The following is a 22,317-nucleotide window of genomic DNA, read 5'->3' as shown; positions in this document are numbered from 1 at the left end:
AAAGTTGAGCTGGGTGCGGTGGCTCACGCCTGTAATCCCAGCACTATGGGAGGCTGAGGAGGGAGAATTGCTTGAGCTTAGGAGTTTGAGACTTGCCTGAGTGAGAAGGAGACCCCGACTCCTAAAAAAGTGAAAAACCCAGCCGGGCACCGCGGGTGAGCGCCTGTAATCCCAGCAGCTTCCAGAGGCTGAGGCAGCGGAATGCCCACAGCCCGGGTCTGAGGTTGTGGTGAGCTATGACACCATTGTACTCTGCTCAGGGCATAAGGTGGGGACTCTGTCTCAACAACATAAAAAAAAAAAGTAAAGAAATAAAAATAAAAAATAAGCAAGGAAATTAAAAAAAAAAGAATACAAAGTTGAGAAATAGCTATTTTTGCTTAAACAAAGGGGAAAAGAACATACGTCCTGGGGCATTAGACTGATTTGTTAAACTACATTGGGAACTACTGTCAGTGTAATTCGGAGATCTGACGTGTCCCTGGTGGTAGGCTAGGTTCCACTCTAGAATGGAGATGGAAGGGACATATATGGTGGCTTACAATAGGAATTTAGGTTCTGACCTCTGTGATAACACTCACTAGAAAAGGAAGACACCACATTACATAGGAACTCTTGTTAGCCCGGTGCCTTAAAGAATCACACATCTCAGAGGTCTTACGGTTGCCGGCCAGGATGGGTATATCATCCTGGTTTCATCCCTGGCGGTAAATGGCTTTTACATCTTTCTGGATAAGGGAGTGGAAGCGAGTGGCAGCTGGTGTTGGAACATGCCTTGGCAGGTAGCAAGCAGTGTGTTGCCTCCTCTGGCCAGTATGTGTAGGGTCTTTTGATTCAGCAGACATTTGAGTGCCTGCTACGTAGCAGCACAGCACTCTGCCGGGTTCGCCCCCCTACTGCCTAACACACATATGGTGCTTGTAGAAGTTGTCATGCTATCATGGGGAGCCCTTGTTGAAGTTCAAAGTACTGATGCCTATAGTTGATCTGATGGCTCATGTTCCATCCTGACTTTTCAGCTATAAACCTGTTGCACTTAGGCGAGTGGTTCAGTGTGTTAGATGCTCTGATTAGAGAAGACAGCAGGAATCCTCTCTGGTGGGGGAGGCTCCCAGGCCTGCGGTTCTGCCTTAGCACTGCCACTGGGGCCCTTTTCTGCCTGGTGCACTACCCTTCCTGACCTATCTCAGCTTATGACAATTTTTTGTTTTATCAATAGTCAAATCTCACTAAGAAGAGTGATGGCTGATATGACTAATGAAAGTTCAGAGGCTGGGAAGAGGATGGATTTCTTCTGTAAACTCGTGAGCCAGCGGACGTGTCGTTTCGCCCCTATCAGAGAGATTGATATGCATAAAGATTCTTGAGCGATGTTAACTCATTTTTTGTGGGGTGCCGCTAGCCACCATGATTACTCTTGTTCAACTCTACTCTTCCTTAGAAGCTTCTTGAAGGCAGAGTGTGGTGGTTCACACCTGTAATCCTAGCACTCTGGGAGGCCAGAGTGGTGGATTGACTGAATTCAGGAGTTCAAAACCAGCCTGGGCAAGAGAGCAAGACCCTGACTCTAACAATAGCCAGGTGTGATACTGGGCATCTATAGTCCCAGTTACTTGGGAAGGCTGAGGCAGGAGGATCACTTGAGCCCAAGAGTTTGAGGTAGCTGTGAGCTATGACACCACGGCACTCTCTACCCAGGACTGTAAGTAAGACTCTGTCTCAAAAAAAAAAGTTTCTCAGTAAGTCCTAGCTGGTTAAGTTTTGGTCTTATTTGCAGGAGCCTTCCGTGTATGTTCTCTTTTACATTCAAACAGTTTATTCAAATAACAGCATAGAAATTGGACTTTAAGAGACCCATTGAGTGTTTAAATAAAACATTGGGAAACTTTAGAAAAGTTGTTAATAGACTTTCTGAATATTCTAAAATTTCGTTTTTAATGCCAAATCTCCTTCCTATTGATGGTGGCAACAGAGCTCAGCCTTAAACTTTTGAAATCAGTGGCATTTAAAACAAACTTCAGCAAACTGGTAAAAGTGCCTTTTCAATGCCAGTTTCCTTTTAAATTTCCAATACAAACATTCGGAAGTCAAGTGTAGTAATATTGTTTCAAAGGAAAGCTGCTGAAAACACAGTGGCATAGGAGGTAATGGGAGCCAGATTCGCATCCCACTGTGAGGGTGCCTTGCTCTTCCGGAGAGGGCACGGAAGGAATTTGTGCTCTTTCAGAGAAGCTTTCTAAAAAATACTTTTTTACTTAATAAAAAAGACCCAAACAGCATATATCAAACAGCATGTATACATGAAATTGGGGTTAATAAATTGAATTAAATTGTAAAACACAAGATTTGTCTGAAGCTCTCTCTGCATCAGAGAAGTTGTTCGCTTAACTGTAACCTCAGAGAGCTTATGATTTCCCCAAGCCCTAAGGCATTGAGGAGAAAACTTGGCAAATTAGTAGTTCTGTGAATAGTTTGTTGAAAGGAATAGAGTTGTACTGTCCCTGTGCCCACTGTGCATTTTACAGACACGTTTGACTGTTTTTATGAGGAGTCAACGTATCTACTACATGTGGTAATTTTATTGACGTCCGTAATTCTAACTTTAGTGTTAATTTTGGCAGTTACAAAGAACAGAAAAGTCCCACTCCAGTCTTGAGGAACAGAGCAAAGCAAGACTTTGAATGAGAAAGGGAAGACTATGAAGCCTTTAATGTGAGGGAGAAGAAATTGGTAGCAAATACAGTTAGCCATTTCTCTGAAAGTTCAGCCTACTTTTTCAGATCAGATGAGCATTAAAATCGTTGTCCCAGCATGATGAACACCGAGCTAGATACTAATAGTATATTGTGCTTTTATGCCAGAATTCTACTGCATTGATAGGATCATAGATTTTTGAAGTCTGGAGGAACCTTTGAAATACTTTATTGAAACCCTCATTTTTTAGATGAGGAAATAAGCACATAGTGGATAATTGTATTTTGTTTTAAGAGACTAGGCGCTTATCAAAATATCCCCTGAATGCTTTTTTTATTTTTGTTTTTTATTTTTTGAGATAGAGTCTCACTCTGTTGCCCTCGGTAGAGTCACGTGACATCACAGCTCACACCAACCTTAAACTCCTGGTTTCCAGTGATTCTCCTGCCTCAGCCTCCCAAGTACCTGGGATTGCAGGCACCCACCACTATGCCCAGATAATTTTTCTATTTTTAGTAGAAATGGGGTCTTGCTCTTGTTCAGGCTGGTCTCCAACTTCTACAGTCAAGGGATCCAGTCACTTCGGCTTCCAGAGTGTTGGGATTACAGGCATCAGCCACTGCCTGTAAGTGCCGGCCAGGTGAATGGTTTTTATATTGAGAATGTCTCAATTACAAACTGTTACAGTTTCAGAACTGCATTTGTAAGTATGTTGGTTTGGTACATAAACATCATCAGAGCCAAAGACTCAGGTAATAGATTAAATTAACATCTGCAATGAAAAATAGTACTTTCAAATAAATAGGGGCAAGACGCAATGACTCAGACCTGTAATCCCAGCACTTTGGGAGGCTGATTTGGGATGATCCCCTGAGGCCGGGGTGTTGGCACACACTTGTAGTAGTCCTACCTGCTCTGGAGACTGATGCCAAAAGATCACTTGAGCCCACGAATCAGAGGTTACAATGAACTATGATCACACTTCACTGCACCCCAGCCTGGGCCGCAAAATGGGATAATTCATACAGAATGCTGGTGTCTGAAAATAAAAACAAAAACAAAAACATTACTTAAAGAAGGCTAAAATAGAAGGTGGATGTTGGCACTTTCAAGGTGGTTGTTTATTACTATGTGGTTCACTTGGAAAAATTACAGCTTTCCTTCTCTTACCCAGTTACATAAAGATGGGTACTTGTAGATGAAATGAAATGGGTTTTTTTTGCTTTTTTACTGTGTATCTTTTGGAAAGCTAAGAATATCATCCATAAAAGGATGAATCTAAATTGTCATGAAAGTCACTTCTCAAAGAGTTTTGTTGTCCTCCCTCAACCTGCAAAGGTCGAACCTGCATTGGCTGCAAAAAATGAAAATGGCATTTACAAAGGGCAGAGCTTTCTTACAGTTCTTTTTTTGGCCCACAAATAGAACTGAGATTGGAACCATTTTGGAACTCAAGTGCCTAAAGGTATTTGATATTAATGTGGAATAGGCATTCAAATATTTCTTGAAAGGATGAATTATGTGAGAGAATTTTTTGAAATAATTCCAACTAAACTAACTGGCCAAAAGTTGAGAAGGAAAATAGAGAGAGGAATTTAAATACTAAGAACGCATGGGCTTGAGAAAGCGATTTCTTGAGGTAGAAGTGACTTGCTGTAGACAGTAATAGACCAGTTGGCATCTGCAGGACTTCCATGTGGTACCCCAGCCCCTCCCTGTGAGTTACATGAGCAAGTGTCATCTTCCAAAGCCGCACGGGAGTGATTTTTCTAACCCAAATATCATGTCATTCCTTTGTATAAACGCGGGTGGTGTGCCTCCAGCATAAGGCTGGGCACGCTGTCCTCTCCCTGCCATCCTCCACTCACTAATGGATCTTTCTCGTCCTATTGGTCAGCTAACCTTACAGAAAAAGTGTCCACGTTTTAAATATTTTTTAATATTTAAATTAAATATGTATTTTAATATTAAGTGCTCCTATAATCAAAGTTTAGTTAAAATTGTCATAGTTTCACATCTTTTCACATTTTAAATTCACTTAACAGAAATTTATGGAATGTTTCTGTTCTAGACACTGCACTTGGCTTTATCTGAATTAACCTACATTTGCCCTCCCCCCCTCCCAGGACTGTGCTTAAATGGATGTTTGTAAGAAAATAAAGCTAAACTCAAACCTATTCCTTCCTTCTCTTTTAGAACAATAGGACAGAATTATAGCAGTTTAGAAAGAATTCATTAGCCCACTAAGTACCAATGAGCTTTTAGGTGAGTCATCCTCATGAATGTGTTCAGAACTAATTTTGACAGTGGAAAAATCCATCTTATAAATTATGGACAAGTAAGTTACAATTCATAGTTTATGCAGAATGTGGTAGCGTATGTGGATTATGGTGATCAACAGTTTATAGAAATATTTATGTTCTCTTGCTTCTTTGAAGAAATAAATATGGTCTAGTACATGGAAGAATTTTCTAGTAGCGTGGTTTTAACATCGACTAGTTGGCTCATGAAGCAGGTTGATATAAGATCCACAAAAAACTATGGTAAACCTGAATGTTTATGTTGTGTTGAGAAATACCTGTGATTCTTTAAAGCAGGTCTTAAATGCATGATCTAAACCTCACTTGATGTGCGATTATTCTTTTAAAAGCTTATTTTTCATTGATACATAACAGTACTATGTAATTGTTTTCCTACTATAACTGCTGTGTTTGGGGGTGTATTTTTCTTGAAATTAACCAGGAGGGGTCTTAGAAATTGCATGGTTAAGTATATTTTGTCTCTTCTTGTGTGTGTGTGTTTTTGTAATTATTTAGTGAAAATATGAATGAAATCACAATCCTTTAAAATACCCTGAGAGAGTCCTTGTTATAAAATGGGTATTATTCATTCAACATGCATTTATTGGGTGTCTTGTGTAAGCACTGCGTTGTTTTAGATCATGGGAATATGGCATTCAAGTTGCCTTCTGTCACAGAGCTTATATTCTAGTGGGTGAGACAGACAGCGGCCCCATAAGCACACATCCGCACACGTTTAGCGGGTGGGGACAGTAACCTCGAGTCCCTTTGGAGTAGCATTAGACAGCTCGATCAGGGTAGGGCTCCCTGAGGAGATGCATTGTAAATTGAGACATAAAGGATGAGAAGCCAGTCTCAAAAAGGTCCACCCAAGGAGCATCCCAGGCTAAGGGCACCAAATATACAGAGGTCTTGAGTTGAGAAAGAGCCTGGCATGTTCACGGAACAGAAAGGGTTGTGAGTGTGGAGCAGGCAGAGAGCTGGGAGTGGACAGGGCTGGTGGAGGGTGGTCCCAGGACAGTGGACAGGTTGGGATCCTACACGCCTCGTAGGCAGAGGAGTTCAGATTTCCTTTTTTTTGGTGGGGGGGAGGGCGAACAGAGTCTCAGCTAGAGTGCCATAGCCTTAGCCTAGCTCACAGCAATCTCAAACTCCTGGGCTCAAGCAATCCTCCTGCCTCAGCCTCCTGAGTAGCAGGGACTACAGGAGCCATAGCACCCAGCTTTCTTTCTTTTCCCTCTCCTTTCCCCTTCTCCCCCCTTTTTCCTTCCTTCCTTCCTTCCTTCCTTCCTTCCTTCCTTCCTTCCTTCCTTCCTTCCTTCCTTCCTTCCTTCCTTCCTTCCTTCCTTCCCTCCTTCCCTCCTTCCCTCCCTCCCTCCTTCCTTCCTTCCTTCCTTCCTTCCCTCCCTCCTTCCCTCCTTCCTCTCTCTTTCTCTTCTCTTTCTCTTCTCTTTCTCTTCTCTTCTCTTCTCTTCTCTTTTCTTTTCTTTTCTTTTCTTTTCTTTTCTTTTCTTTTCTTTTCTTTTCTTTTCTTTTCTTTTCTTTTCTTTTCTTTTCTTTTCTTTTCTTTTCTTTTCTTTTCTTTTCTTTTCTTTTCTTTTCTTTCTAGAAAGGAGTGTTGGTGGAAGCATGAGGGGAGGTTGAGCTCCATCAGGCCGTTGTGTGGTGTGGAGGGCGGCTCTGGAGAGGCAGAGCATTGTTGATGGGCTAGGGCTTGGGAAAGGCTTGGACAAAAGATACCTTAGCGCAGTATAAAAATGAGGTGATGTGGACGTAGTTTTTTAGAGCAGTGGTCCTCAACTCCTTTGGCACCTGGGATAGGTTTCATAGAAGATGATTTTTCCACTGGTGGCGGGGGGTTGGGGGGCACGTATGGAATGGGAAGGAAGTGGAGCTCGGATGTGATGCGAGCTGGAGAGTGGCTGTGAATAACAGACGGAAGTTCACTTGCTCCCCCACCTGCTGTGTGGCAGCTTCCTAACAGGCCAACCAGAACCTCTTTGGCACCAGGGACAAGTTTCCTGAAAGACAGTTTGTTCAAGAATGGCAGAGGGGTGCTGGGGACCACAGATTTAGAGCATCCTAGTTCTGTTTTGCTCTATATCCTGAGTTAAAAGTTACTACACAGAATTACTATGTGAAACTGAACTTTTTCAAAGCAAATGCAATTTAGATACAGTTAAAGCATGCTACCCCTTACACTTGACTGCAGAGAAATCCACTGAGAAGATGGCAGTGAAACTAAACGCATCCTGTCAGCTAAAAACATGACTTGAACTAAAGCAGTTTTGCTAATAGTAGTTTCCTTTTGACAGAGGGCTCTGGTTTCCTCTTGTAACCTGTACAAAATTAAGGAATAGTCCTACTGTACATTCTTGGTATTTTTCTTTCTCTGTGATGTTCTTAGTTATGAGAGGCAAATTTTAGAAGGTATTAACTTCCTAAGCAATACATAAGTCAAAAGATACTAGAGTTTGCTTTGGCCCTCCCAGCACCAGCTAACTCCATCTTCCTTCTCTTCCTACTTTTAAAATCATTCCAGCAGACTGGGCAAGGTGGCTCACACCTGTAATCCCAGCAATCTGGGAGACTGAGGCAGATGGATCACTTGAGCTCAGGAGTTTGAGGCCAGCAAACTGCACAAGAGCGAGATCTCATTTCTACTAAAAAATAGAAGAACTCGCCAGATGTGGTGGTGGGTACTAACAGTCCCGGCTACTGGGGAGGCAGAGGCAGGAAAATCTCTTGAGCCCAGGAGTTTGAGGTTGCTGTGAGCTATGATGACACCACGGCACTCTACCCAGGGTGACAGAGTGAGTCTCTTGTCTCAAAAAAATAAAAATAAAATCATTCCAGGTAACTTTGAGGTCCACATAGCTAACCTAACAACTCCTCCAGATAGCCAGCCAGCCTCTGCGCTGCTTACCCAGCACGGCAGAGCTGCCATGGGTGAGAAGGAGCCCCAGGAAGAGTCTGGGAGGGGTTTTCTGTGGCTGAGCTGGGCAGAACAGAGCTAGTTAGGGAAAGCTCCCCGTTCCCACTCCTGCTGCACCTCTTCACCAGCACTAGGTCTATTTTTACACATTAGGTTTTAGAATGAGATTTTGTTTAAAGAGTACGGCAGTTTTTTTCTTTGAGTTTTAAATATACTGTTCTAGGCATCCAGTTGCAAACTTGCCTACTGAGATGGGGCCAGCCCACATAATTCTGTCATTTTATTATTATCATTATTATTATTGTTATCTTAGAGATGAGGTCTCACTCTGCCACCCAGGCTGGAATGAGGTGGTGCTGTTACGGCTCACTGCACCTTCCAACTCCTGGGTTCAAGTCATCCTCCAGCCTCAGCCTCCCGAGTAGCTGGGACTACAGGTGCCCACCATGCTGGGATAGTTTTTCTATTTTTAGTAGAGATAGTGTCTCGCTCTTGCTCAGGCTGGTCTCGAACTCCTGGGCTTAAGTGATCCACCCACCTTGGCCTCCTGAGTAGGTGGGACTATAGGCCCATCACAACGTCCTGGCTAATAATTTTTTGTTGGAGGTAGGGTCTCATTGTGTTGCCTGGGCTGATTGGACTTTCTGGCCTCAAGCCATCTTCCCACCGTGGCCTCCCAAATTTCTGGGATTATAAGTGTGAGCCCCCACATCCTACCCAAGTCCTGTCCTTTTTGAGTCACCGATATGACTTGAACTTCACCAGCTAGTGACATCCATGAGCCCCAGAGTCCATGTGCTGGCTGCCACCTGCTGCCCCACTGACTACCGCAGACTTCCTCAGACGGCTTTTGTTATGATCTTTATGTCCCAGAGGCCCCACAGAGTTCTGGGTTCTAAGTGGGGTCAGTTCCTGGCTTCTGCTGCTTTCATCTCTTCCAGCCTCCCTTTCTGGATTTGGGTTCTTCCCCTTCCCTCAGGCCTTTGGAGCCATGCCTTCCTTGTGTCAAGTCTGTCTTCTAGAAAGGGGGGCCATGGCAGAGCCCCAGGGGGAGTGGGGATTGAACTGAGCAGGGCTTGGGGAGGGGAGTCAGGCTTTGACCTTGGACGCTGAAGTCCCCCTGCTTCATCCTGCTGGACTTGCCCCACGCATGGTGGTCTCCATCCCCAGGCCATGTTGCTGGATTCATTCACCAAACCACTTCCCATCTTGTCCATAAAAATGGGGCTCAAGTCCTTTCCCAAAGTTCTCTCCACCCCACCAGCAAACTGGGGATTGTGCCTGGACACGGCTCCAGGGGCCCCGGAGGCTGGTCTACACTAGAGTAGCCAGACGTCTTTGGGGGAGAGTTGTTTATTGCCACACTAGGCTGACCCTGCTCTCCCTTCTTGCCAGCCATGTAGCTCACTGCAAGAGAGAAAGCTTGGTTAGGAGACAGAAAAGGATTGTGTAAGTCCACAAGGGGAAGAAGACTAGAAGCTAACAGAAGATACTCTCCCCTGATGAGTTTGCACACTCTGTGTAGGGCCTCCCCCTTCTCAAGTGACATCCTACAGAGTCCCAAAGCATAATAAAACAGGAGGCACAAAGTATCCACAGCTGAGTTTCCTAACTCCCAGCCTCTTCCTCTGCTGAGGTCACCCCACCCCAGAAATCTCTAAGGATATTCTAGGGATCCTTGGAGTGTAACTTGAAAACCACCACACTATGGTGTAAAGGTTTCAGAAATGAAGACGAATGTTCGCAGTGCAGGTTGACACCTCCTCAGGCAGGAGTCACCATCTGTCACTGTCCATGCTGGGTCTTCCACCGCTCCTGCCTCCATAGGTCCATTTAGGTCCATGTGTGTGCAGGAGGCCACAGTTTCGGAAGAATCTGCCCCCTTCTGCTCCTCCCAGGCTGTCCTCCCCATGGCCTCCTTCAGTAAATCCCTTCTAGGGCTCACCATCCTCATAGCATGAAGGGTATGGGTACTCATCTTTTTCCTCAGGTTGACCCTGCAACACCTGTCCCTTTTTCTGTTCTCCCCCAGAAGACACCTGGCTCTGCCCCTAGCCACCCTGCACCCTCCTGCCCTCTGGTGCTGGGTTCAGATTGCATCTCCATGGTGATACCTGACCACCCTCAGCCCAGGAGGCAGCGTCCGCCCCTCTCCTCTGGGCTCCCAGTTCAGTCCACTCTTGTGCACCTGCCACACAAAACTGTAACCTTTGACTTACTTGTTTATCTCCTCCACTTAAATAGAAGCTCTTTCGGGGCAGAGACATTTAGGGGAGAGAGTAGCATCCTCACCCTCTTGTCTTCCGGCCCCCAAGTCACCAGCAGATGCCTGACACAGGAAGGCACTCCACATCTGAATACATGAGTCACCACAGGTACATTTGTTGAGATGTGAATAGCAGTTATTAAATAAATCAGCTCCAAGTTAATAAAAACAGAAATCATTTTTCAAAGCCTCATTGCTGCAAGATTTTCAGTGCTCGGTCTGTTTAAATGAGTTCTCAGGTGGTAAAGGAAAGTTTCATTTGTCGAGGGAGCTCCTCAAACTACGGCCCGTGGGCCACATGAGGCGGTGTGATTGTATTTGTTCCCGTTTTGTTTTTTTACTTCAAAATAAGATAGGTGCAGTGTGCATAGGAATTTGTTCATAGTTTTTTTTAAACTATAGTCCGGCCCTCCAATGGTCTGAGGGACAGTGAACTGGCCCCTTGTTTAAAAAGTTTGAGGACCCCTCATAGACGCTTCTGCTGTGTGTGGATGTCTTTTGAGTGGAATTATCTCCAACCAACTTCTATGTTCAGAGTTGGTTGTATTCCTAATACAAGGAGTAGGAACAGTCAGATAGTCAGGGGAAGGGCATGTATATATGAACGAGTGCATGCTAAATGACTGGGTCTTCTAATGAACCCCTCATTTGAAAATTGTCTTTCTGCAGGTGATGTATCCCCAATCAGTATGTCTCCCATCAGTCAGTCTCAGTTTATTCCACTCGGGGAAATCCTTTGCTTGGCCATCTCAGCAATGAACTCAGCAAGAAAACCTGTCACCCAAGAAGCACTTATGGAGCACCTGACAACATGTTTCCCAGGTAATGAGAAGGCAACACAGCACTTTGCAAATTGAAGTGTGCTCTCCTTGCACTGGGACTTCAAGTGGACTATTCTTCCTATGTTTAAATATAAAAAATTCTTCACCAAAACTGACCAGAAATTTTTCTTTGTTCTGTAACTAAAAGTCAAAGCACCTGTGTTATGTCAAAAACAATTCAACTGCTTTTACTGTTTTCATTGGCACAGAGAGAAAGAAATTAAATCAGAACCTGTGAAGAATCCAGCAGAAATGGCCAGAATTACATTGGATTTTTACAGTCCAACCTTCTTGAAATACATAAATATGATAGTTCAAAGGGCTAGTTAGAAACAACCGAAAATCTGGGCGGCGCCTGTGGCTCAAGGAGAAGGGCGCCGGTCCCATATGCCGGAGGTGGCGGGGCGGGTTCAAACCCAGCCCCGGCCAAAAAAAAACCACAAAAAAAAAAAAGAAAAAAGAAAAGAAACAACTGAAAATCTTATTCCAATAGGGTTAGACTAGAGAAAGAGTAATGCCCCAAATAAACACATCTTATCATGGTTTGATGAGTTTTAAGACAACGATATTTAATAAATTAGTTAAGACTTCATTTTAAAAAATAAATATTTGCTTTTCTCTTAAATATCATAAAGAGAAAGCAACAACAGCCTGGATATGCTGTGAATGACATTTTATGCTTTCAGTATTAGAAGATGTTAGGAATAGGCTCAGCACCTGTAGCTCAGCGGCTAGAGCGCCAGCCACATACACCAGGGCTGGTGGGTTCAAACCCGGCCCCGGCCTGCCAAACAACAATGACAACTATAACTAAAAAAATAGCCAGGTGTTGTGGCAGGTGCCTGTAGTCCCAGCTACTTGGGAGGCTCTGGCAAGAATTACTTAAGCCCAAGAGTTTGAGGTTGCTGTGAGCTGTGATGCCACGGCCCTCGACTGAAGGCAACATAGTGAGACTCTGTCTCAAAAAAAAGATTGCAGGAATAGTGGACAAGCTAAACAATTTGCATGCCTATCTCAAGAGGCAACTCACTCTTCAGCTGTAGAATTTTGTCACCCCAACCCCAAATATGGAATCCTACCTGGAGTTGAAGTTGCATCTAGAAATTAAGTTTCCAGATTCCCTTAAATACTGCCGTGTGTGTGTGTGTGTGTGTGTGTGTATTCACTTTAATGTATGTATGCCAGCAATACACAGGTCAAATCAAACACTTTACTGGGTCACCAGTTTGCCATCTTGGTGTGGACTCAATCTATTCTTAGAGTGAAATAGAGATTTTATTAAAAACAAATGCTTTCTATGTTTTTCACGCAACTTAAAAGAGATCTGCATAAATATAAGGTGTTGCCTTGTATCAGTTAGCTTTTGCTACAGAAATGCTGAGTAACAAACAGCCACAAAATGTTAGGACATGGGACAATAAGCATTTATGTAGTTCATGTGTCTGTGAGCTCCCCAGGACGTAGCTGATCTGGGTGAGGCAGGTGGAGTACCTCCACTCCATCTGTACCCCATCGTCTTTGGAAAGGTGGGCCAGTGGAAGACTGTTTTGCACATGGCATGGCAGAGGCACAAGAGTGCAAGTCCATTGCACAAGAGCCCTTCAACACCACCTTGGCACACCACCCCCACTAACATGGCATTGGCTAAAGCAGATCTGGCCAAACTCAAAATTAAGGTGTGGGGAAGGCACCCCACGCATGGGCTGTGGAAAAGACTAATCTAAGCTAAATAGTGATCTAATCTACCATATTGGGTTTCCTCACTTTCTCTTTTGCCCCAAAGAAATTTTATTATTTCTCATTTAAACATTTTCTAATTAACATTTTGATATTGTGTATGTAGTTCAAAAAACTCTAACATAAACCCACCCTTGCAACCAGTAAACTATCTTAAATTTTATAACATCTTATTATCTGAATAGACTTCACTGATTGTCTCTTTTTGTTAACTTCCAGGCAAACCCTTTCCCTTTCAGTGGTAAGATAAACAGAATCCCAGATGAGAGCCATCTAAGCAAGGAACAGATAGATGCTGCTTACATACACACTATTCTTGTAGAGGAAGGCCCTTCTCTCAGCCTTACAAGTGGGCAGCCACTTCTGACATCAGACAACCCAGCAGCTTTTTAAATTCCTGTATTTTTAAGATAGCTTCATGAAAGGCTACATAGCTTTTTTTTTTTTAAATTGATTGCATACCTCCCATTACTGGGCTACAAAATAAAGAATGGAAACAGAGTCAGTTTTGGATAGGCAAATGTTCCTCACTGGCAAGCAGCTGATAACAGTATCACTAGGTAGGAATTTTTATAAACAAATCTATAGGCCATTTGTACTTAAAAGAATCACTAGCTGTTATGAGAAGTGAACTTAAATCCTAAGGTTTTTGAATGAACTGAGAGGGGGTAACTAAACCTCTTTCATCTTTGTGCTGCTGATCTTGCCCAGTGTCAGAAGTTTGCAAGGACACTGTACAAACCTGAGTTTAGGGCCCACTCCTTGTTTCTGTAAATATAGTTTTATTGGAACACACATTCCTATTCATTTTCTTATTACCTTTAGATCCTTATTGTACAGGGACAGAGACTGCAGTAGAAATCATATGTCTCTCAAAGCCAAAAACATTTACTCTCTGCTCTTTACAGAAAACATTTGCTGAACCCTGCAAAGAAATGGTGTTTTGTTTTGTTTTGTTTTTTTGAAACAGGGTCTTCACTCCTGAGTAGAGTGCTGTGGCATCATAGTTCACAGCAAGCTCCAACTCTTGGACTCAAGTGATTCTCTTGCCTCAGCTTCCCAAGTAGCTGAGACTACAGGTGCTGGCCACAATACCTGGCTATTTTTAGAGAGATGGTTGCGGGGAGGGTCTTACTCTTGCTCAGGATGATCTTGAACCCAGGAGTTCAGGCAGTCTACCTGCCTTGGCCTCCCAGAGTGCTAGAATTATAGGCATGAGCCACCACGCCCAGCCACAGGAATGGTGGTAATTATTAAAAATTGTGTTCAGCAGTAGCTCTAGATTATTTATTTATTTATTTATTTAGAAACAAGAGTCTTACTCTGTCACCCTGGGTAGAGTGATATGATGTCATAGCTCATAACAACCTCAAACTCTTGGGCTCAAGGGATTCTCTTGCCTCAGAGTCCCGAATAGCTGGGACTACAGGTGCCTGTCACAGTGTCTGAAGAGTTTTTCTATTTTTAGTAGAGGTGGGGTCTCACTCTTGCTGGTCTCTTGAGCTGAGACGATCCACCCACCTCGGCTTCCCAGAGTGCTGGAATTACAGGTATGAGCCACTGCACCCAGACCACATTTTAAAATAGTATTTCATAAAAACTGAGATATTTTTTTCTTCCTGCCTTCTTTTTTATCTCCCTCCTTTTCTTTCCTTCCTTTGATTTTTTTGCCTTTTTTTTTTTTTTTTTTGCAGAACAAAACATTTTAGAAAACTTAACACTGTTTAAAAGCTATTTGAAAAATCTATTTTCAGTGGTAATACTAAAATTGTAGAAGGTTTTAGGTATCATGGTTATATTTTTTGTTCCTAAAGGTATGAGTAAAATATTTCTTTCTTTTATATCACATAATTTGAAAATAAAGTTTTGAAGTCTCACTAAGTACTATTAAAATTTGAACTCTCCTATTTAATTCATATTTTATAAATATAAGGAATAGTCTAGAACTTGGCCTCTGTACCTGTTTTGGACTCATATTCTTTGAGTAAAAATAGTTGATATGCTGAAACTTTACCCTTTTAATCACTTTTTTATATAAGTTAAATTTTTGGAAACCAACTCAACAATTTGTATATACCAGTTACCATTACAGAATCAAGAATATTCTCAAAACGGCTAAAAAAATAAATACTTCCTTCTCAGATTTCTACATTTGTACTGTTTATTCATTCATCCAGAATGAATAATTATTCAAATGGGCCAAGACTTGTTAATTTGTCAAAAAATTGGATCTTGTGGGGAGGAAGGCTGCCCTTCGGGGACATTGTAGAATTAGAGCTCCAGGGCTGGGGATGGAGCTGACGTTTAGAGACGGCTGCAGAGTGTTGGTGTTACTTACACCCCTGTTCTCCCTCCAGTTCATCTTCTTAACATCAGTTTTTATTGAACTCTTCCTCAGCCAGCGTTTTCCCCAAACTAAAAGAATAACATAAAGATGCCCATTAAAAGTTTTCAATCACAAAAAAAAAAAAGTTTTCAATCACGGCAGGGTGTGGTGGCTCACACCTGTAATCCCAGCACCCTGGGAGTCTGAGGTGGGAGGATCCCTTGAGCTCAGGAGTTGGAGACCAGCCTGAACAAGAGCGAGACCCCATCTCTACTAAAAATGGAAAAACTAGCCGGGGATGATCGCAGGTGCTAGTAGTCCCAGTACTCCAGAGGCTGAGGCAGGAAGATCACTTGAGTCCAGGAGTTTGAGGTTGCTGTGAGCTAGGCTGACATCATGGGCACTTTTTAACCTGGGCAAGACTGTGTCTCAAAAAAAAAAAACAACCCAAAAACAAACCCGTTGCAATCTAAATGCTTACCATACAGATCATATATGCATGCTGTGTTCTGTGTTCTGACTGATTTCAGATTTGCAGGATTAAAGCAATATGTCAGTCTAAGTAACATTACATTCTCATACAGTGTTTTTAAATATCTTTTTGCTTTGGAAGATGTAAAGGTGTGGAAAAGGAGAGAGGTCAAGTTCAGCCCCATTAGGATGTGAAGTTCATCTTTGTTAATTTTAAGTCTTCAAACTCCAAATCCTTGATGAACTTTAGGATTAAAGTCTGGAATTGATAGAATATGCCATATTAAATATCCATCACGACCATCGCTTTTTCAAGTCAGCCCTACGGATTTCTGGTAGAACCCTGGATTTCATAGACAGTTATAAGCATCAGTCACTATACTGGGGCTTAATAATAAAATAATAATGATAAACATCAGCAACTTTCATTTAAATCCTTGAAAACTCACAAGTGGAAATAAGGACAATGGATTGGACAGGAAGCAAAAACTGTTTCTAGTTTGTTTTTTCAAATTAAACATTATTTGATGGATATACCTAAAAATCCAAGACATAACCAAGCTTAAAATAGAGATTCTTTATGGAAACTTTTTTATTTCATTTTTTGAAAACAACCAGAGAATTTGTTCTTAATGTAAGTGAGATGGTTATATTGTAGACATAATTCTGTATAACTTTGTGAGTTTTCGGAATCATCATTTGGAGGGCCTGCAGCCAGCAAATTCTGTAATAGAATTAAATGTTTACTTTTTAGGAATATAGCTGTTTTTATGCATTCAGCTTTCCTTTATTACAGCCATGGCAAGCTAGTTAATTGTGAATTCTTAAAAACGAACCTTAAAGTCTAGGGTGGCACCTGTGGCTCAAAGGAGTAGGGCGCCGGCCCCATATGCTGGAGGTGGTGGGTTCAAACCCAGCCCTGGCCAAAAACTGCAAAAAAAAAAAAAAATGAACCTTAGAGTCTTTGGAAAAACTGTTACAAAGAAGCTCTTTCAAGTTGCTTATCTTTTGTGCAAGCGTTTTTTGTTTTATGATGAAACTTAAGAATTGCATGCGTGTGGTTTGGATTATATCACTCATTCATTTGAAATTTATTTGTGTTTTATATAGAAAGTATCATAAAAATTTAAAAAGAAATTTGTTATTACACCTGTCTTAAAATTATTTGTATAAAAACAAGTGTACACTTATCAAAAAGAAGAGTATTAGGCGGTGCCCATACCTCAGTCAACAGGGCGCTGGCCACATAATGAGGGTAGCAGGTTCAAACCTAGCCCTGGGCAGCTAAAACAACAATGACAACTACAACAAAAAAATAGCCCAGTGTTGTGGTGGGCACCTGTAGTCCCAGCTACTTGGGAGGCTGAGGCAAGATAATTGCTTAAGCCCAAGAGTTTGAAGTTGCTGTGAGCTGTGACGCCTAGGCACTCTACCCAGGGTGACAGCTTGAGACTCTGTCTCAAAAAAGAAAAAAAAAAAAAAAAAAGAAAGAAAAAGAGTATTGAAGAGTATTTAGACCAAAAGAAAACCAGGTATGTCAAAAATTAAATGATGCTATTATCTGTGAACAGTGTTGCCTTGGTCCTGAAAAATGTAACACAAATGAGTGTATCACTTACCTCATATTCACAGATTCTCTCTCTTGAGAATTCTGAGCATTTTTAATGCCTTTATTTCCCACTTTTGTAGTTTGGGGAAGATTGGGGGAGCCAGAACTTCTCAGCTCACCCTGCTCTTTTCTGTTGCTGTGCACTGTTCTTCAAAGGTAACCTTGGTTTCCAGGGGTCCTGACCTAGAGTTGAGACTGACAGCTGATTTTTATCAAGAGCTGGCTGTGGGTCAGTTACTGTTCTATGAACACTCAGCTCGTTTTACATCAGCGTTGAGAGGGTAGGAACTGTTATTTTTCACATTTTGGTTGACAGTCAACAGAGGCTCAGAGAGGTTATGCTGCCCAAGGTGACACCAGCTGTGTTAGTTTGCTGGTGCCCTAAACAACAGAAAGTTACTGTCTCGTAGTTCTGGTGGTCAGAAGTCCCAAATCAAGATGGCAGGAGGGTTAGCAGGTCCAGCCTTGCAGGGGCTGCGAGGGAAGGGTCTTCTCTAGGCTCTGTCCTTGGGCCAGCTTCCCCGTCACGTAGTCTGTGCCTTTCTCTGTGTCCACATTGCCCCCTTTTAGGACATTTGTTGTATTGGATTAGAGCCCTCCCTAATGGCCTCATTTAACTTGATTGATTTCTGTAAAGAGCCTTCTACCCAATAAGTTCATATATGAAAGTGGTATTTTTTGGGTCAGGATATCCACATACAAATGGAAGAGGGACATAATTCAACCAGTGACACCAGCTAGCAGTCATAGGGCTAGGGTTTCAATCAGCATTCGGGCACCAGCACCCAAGCCCCCACATTACACCACCATAATCATGTGAAGGTGAATCACATGAAATTGCCGTCTGTGTTTCAGTCTAGCAGTTTTTTTTTATTTGATTCAGCCTGTCCTATTTGCACATTATATCATTCGGGCCAATCTTAGAAGTACCACCACCCATCACTCTTTCTGTGCCTGGCATTGAGGAATGGAGAATACTCAAGAAATAAAAGAAATGGAGTATAGTCTGGGTGATTGACATACTCTGAAGGATTTATACTCTTGCTGGGCACGGTGGCTCACACATATGGTCCCAGCGACTGGGGCTGAGGCAGGAGGATCACTTGAGCACAGGAGTTCAACGTTGCAGTGAGCTCTCATGGTGCCACTGCACTCCACTCTGGGCAGCAGACCAAGACTCTGTCTCAAAAAAAAAAATTGTACTCTTAATTCTGTCTTTTGAGATAGACAAGGCATAAACACGAACACAAAACTCTTTGAAAACAGTATCATGCATTATACAAAGAAGTGTCTCTTTTTTTCTGGTAGTTCTGGGGTTTTTGTTTGTTTGTTTTTTTTAGAGAGAGAGTCTCACTATGTCACCGTCGGTAGAATGCCAAGGCATCACAGCTCACAGCAATCTCTAGCTCTTGGGCTTAGGCGATTCTCTTGCCTCAGCCTCCCGAGTAGCTGGGACAACAGGCGCCTGCCACAACGCCCAGCTATTTTTTTGTTGCAGTTTGGCCAGGGCCAGGTTTGAACCTGCCACCCTCGGCATATGGGGCCAGCGCCCTACTCACTCAGCCACAGGTGCCGCCCTTTTTCTGGTATTTCTAATCTAGGAAATATGAAAGTTTAGGATTTAGTAATCAAACAGATATACAGTGTCTGAGCTTTCATTAGTGCATTAATTTATTAGGGTTCTCTGGTTTGAAATTGCAAAAACCACTTCCATCTTTCTGACTTAAAGGTACAACATTCTCACCTGAATTTCACCAGTGCTATAGTCAGTTTCAAAACTGAAGGTGGTAATTTCAAAATTAGAGAGTATATCATTAGCAATGATTAGATCTAGTTGCCCTTTTATGTAATTTATAAAATTAAGTTTATTAAGCAAACATGATTTTAAAAAATGAGTTTATCATGTAGCTCCCAAATAGTAGCCTCTATGTATGTTAGATCTATTTATCAACACCAAGGTAGCCATTTTAACACTTCTTCCTTTGTTGGTTTTATTTATTTTTATTTATTTTGTATTTTTTGGAGACATATTGTCACTCTGTCATCCAGGCTTAGCCACATTCAGTGGCTTTAGCCTAGCTCACAGCAACCTCAAACTCCTGGGCTCAAGAGATCCTCTTGCCTCAGCCTCCTGAGTAGCTGGGACTACAGGCACCCGTCACAACATCCGGCTAATTTTTTTTTTTTTAAACGTATTTTTTTTATTTTTTTTTTCTGGTTGCAGTTCAGTCGGGGCCAGGTTTGAACCCACCACCCTCGGTATATGGGACTGGCGCCTTACCGACTGAGCCACAGGCGCCACCCCAACATCCAGCTAATTTTTTAATTGTTAGTAGGGACAGGGTCTCACTCTTGCTCAGGCTGGTCTGGAACTCCTGAGCTCAAGGGATCCTCCCTCTTCGGCCTACCAGAGTGCTGGGATTTCAGGTGTGAGACACTGCACCTGGCCCCTCATTGGTTTTATTGAAAAAAACTTTTCTGTATATTTATCTCACATCATGTAAAACATTTTTCATTTTTCTCTCACCTAAAAATACTTTCATAATTTCGTTCAGTAAAGGCTTCTTAACAACAGTAGCAATCTAACGCCATCTGTCTTCCCAGCTTTTATATTTTCTCCTTCTAGAGGCAGTAAGTACTCTAGGAGTTACCAGAGAAAATGAGGATTCACACTGACTTGATGAACACCTTTGTCTGAATCCTTTTTACTTGCCAGAATTAACAGGATTCTGAAAGTCAGGAACTCACAGCATGTTCTCTCTTCATTCTCACAAGCATGGTTTTTGTTTTTTTTTTGTTTTGTTTGTTTAAGGTGTTCCAACTCCAAGCCAAGAGATTCTGCGGCACACACTGAACACGCTGGTGCGGGAGAGGAAAATCTACCCAACTCCAGATGGCTATTTCATTGTGACCCCACAGACCTACTTTATAACTCCATCCCTCATAAGAACTAACAGTAAATGGTACCATTTGGATGAGAGGATACCGGACAGGTCTCAGTGCACCTCTCCGCAGCCTGGAACCGTGACACCCTCTGCCTCAGGCTGTGTCAGGGAAAGAACATTGCCCAGAAACCACTGCGACTCTTGCCACTGCTGCCGAGAAGACATGCACAGCATGCACGCATCAACTCTGCAGAGGAAACCTGCCAAGGACTGCAAAGACCCTTACTGCCCTCCTTCTCTGTGCCAGGTGCCACCAACTGAAAAGAGCAAAAGTACTGTCAACTTTTCTTACAAGACAGAAACTCTCTCGAAACCTAAAGATAGTGAAAAGCAATCTAAGAAATTTGGGCTCAAGTTGTTCCGGCTAAGTTTTAAAAAAGACAAGACCAAACAGCTGGCCAATTTTTCTGCTCAGTTTCCTCCCGAGGAGTGGCCCCTGCGAGATGAAGACACACCAACTACTATCCCCCGGGAGGTGGAAATGGAGATCATCAGGCGGATTAATCCCGACTTGACTGTGGAGAATGTCATGAGGCACACGGCACTCATGAAGAAGCTTGAGGAAGAAAAAGCTCAGAGGAGTAAAGCCGGGTCCTCTGCCCATCACAGCGGAAGAAGTAAAAAGAGTAGGACTCATCGAAAGTCCCACGGAAAGTCTCGGTCCCACAGCAAGACACGAGTGTCTAAAGGAGACCCTTCAGATGGCTCCCACCTGGATATCCCAGGGGAAAGAGAGTATGACTTTTGCGACCCTCTTACCAGGGCACCCAGGGAGGGCTGCTTCATCATCGAACACAAAGGAGATAACTTTATCATGCACAGCAACACCAACGTGATTGAGTCTCATTTCCCCATGACACCGGAATGGGATGTGTCTGGTGAATTGGCCAAAAGGAGAACTGAGATGCCTTTTCCTGAACCTTCCAGGGGAAGCTCCCATTCAAAAGTGCACCGAAGTCACAGCCATACTCAGGACCGAAGGTCCAGGAATGAGAGATCCAACAAAGCCAAGGAGAGGTCCAGATCGATGGATAACTCCAAAGGCCCTCTGGGTGCTTCTTCTCTAGGGACGCCTGAAGACCTTGCTGAAGGCTGCAACCAAGATGACCAGACCCCCAGCCAGTCCTACATCGACGACAGTACTTTAAGGCCTGCGCAGGCCATTAGTCATCCAAGGGCTCACATTTCGTCCACAAGCTATAAAGATGTGTGTATTCCAGAAATAGTCAGTGGTACCAAGGAACCCTCCAGTGCTTGTAGCCTTTTGGAACCTGGAAAACCACCTGAGAGTTTGCCATCCTTTAGTGAACTCAACTCTTGTCCAACTAAAACAGCCACAGATGACTATTTCCAGTGCAACACCTCTAGTGAGACGGTGCTCACGGCACCATCGCCTCTGGGGAAAAATAAGGAGGACCATGACACTCTGACCCTGGCAGAAGGGGTGAAAAAGCTGTCCCCATCTGATAGGCAGACTCCCCATTCCTCCAGGGAACCTGTAGGGCACAAGGAGGAGTCACCAAAAGGGCTAGGTGGGGGTTCAGCTGCTTCAGGCGGAATAGCTGAAGGGATTGCCAATGGCCGCCTTGTCCAGCACCACAGTAGCGCTGAGCCCAGCAGCTTAGACAAAAGAAAAGAGATATTCAGCAAAGACACACTGTTCAAACCTCTTCATAGCACCTTGTCTGTAAATAGCTATCACAAATCAAGCCTGTCCCTCCTCAAATCTCACCCGAAGACACCTACTGACACACTGCCAGGCCGATGTGAGAAACTGGAACCTTCCCTGGGGACCTCAGCAGCACAAGCCATGCCTGCTTCCCAGCGTCAGCAGGAGTCAGGAGGGAACCAGGAAGCATCCTTTGACTATTACAATGTCTCTGATGATGATGACTCTGAGGAAGGGGCAAACAAAAACACAGAGGAGGAAAAAAATAGAGATGATGTAGGGACCATGCAGTGGCTCCTAGAGAGGGAGAAGGAAAGAGACTTGCAGAGGAAATTTGAGAAGAACCTCACCCTTCTCACTCCAAAAGAAACTGACAGCAGCAACAACCAGAGAGCCACCCATTCAGCCCGGCTTGACAGCATGGACAGCAGCAGCATCACTGTGGACAGTGGATTCAACTCGCCACGGTAGGGAGAGGTGTCGTTGTGCATACACATACACCGATCAGGGTCTGGGGCTTTATGCAGATCACTTGAAAAGTTTC

General features: G+C 43.2%; 1 protein-coding gene across 1 annotated transcript in view; it reads left to right on the top strand.

The window, feature by feature from the left end:
* The window catches only part of STOX2 (storkhead box 2), a 101,562-nt gene that overhangs the window by 67,218 nt on the left and 12,027 nt on the right, over window positions 1-22,317 (top strand). The window contains exons 2-3 of the mRNA XM_053584844.1: window positions 10,865-11,017; window positions 19,972-22,240. Of these exons, the coding sequence (XP_053440819.1) occupies window positions 10,865-11,017; window positions 19,972-22,240 (2,422 nt within the window). The remainder of the gene's footprint in view (window positions 1-10,864; window positions 11,018-19,971; window positions 22,241-22,317) is intronic.

Source organism: Nycticebus coucang, chromosome 1 (genome assembly GCF_027406575.1).
Source record: "Nycticebus coucang isolate mNycCou1 chromosome 1, mNycCou1.pri, whole genome shotgun sequence".
NCBI classification, from domain to species: domain Eukaryota; kingdom Metazoa; phylum Chordata; class Mammalia; order Primates; family Lorisidae; genus Nycticebus; species Nycticebus coucang.
This window is presented reverse-complemented; position numbering and strand designations above follow the sequence as displayed.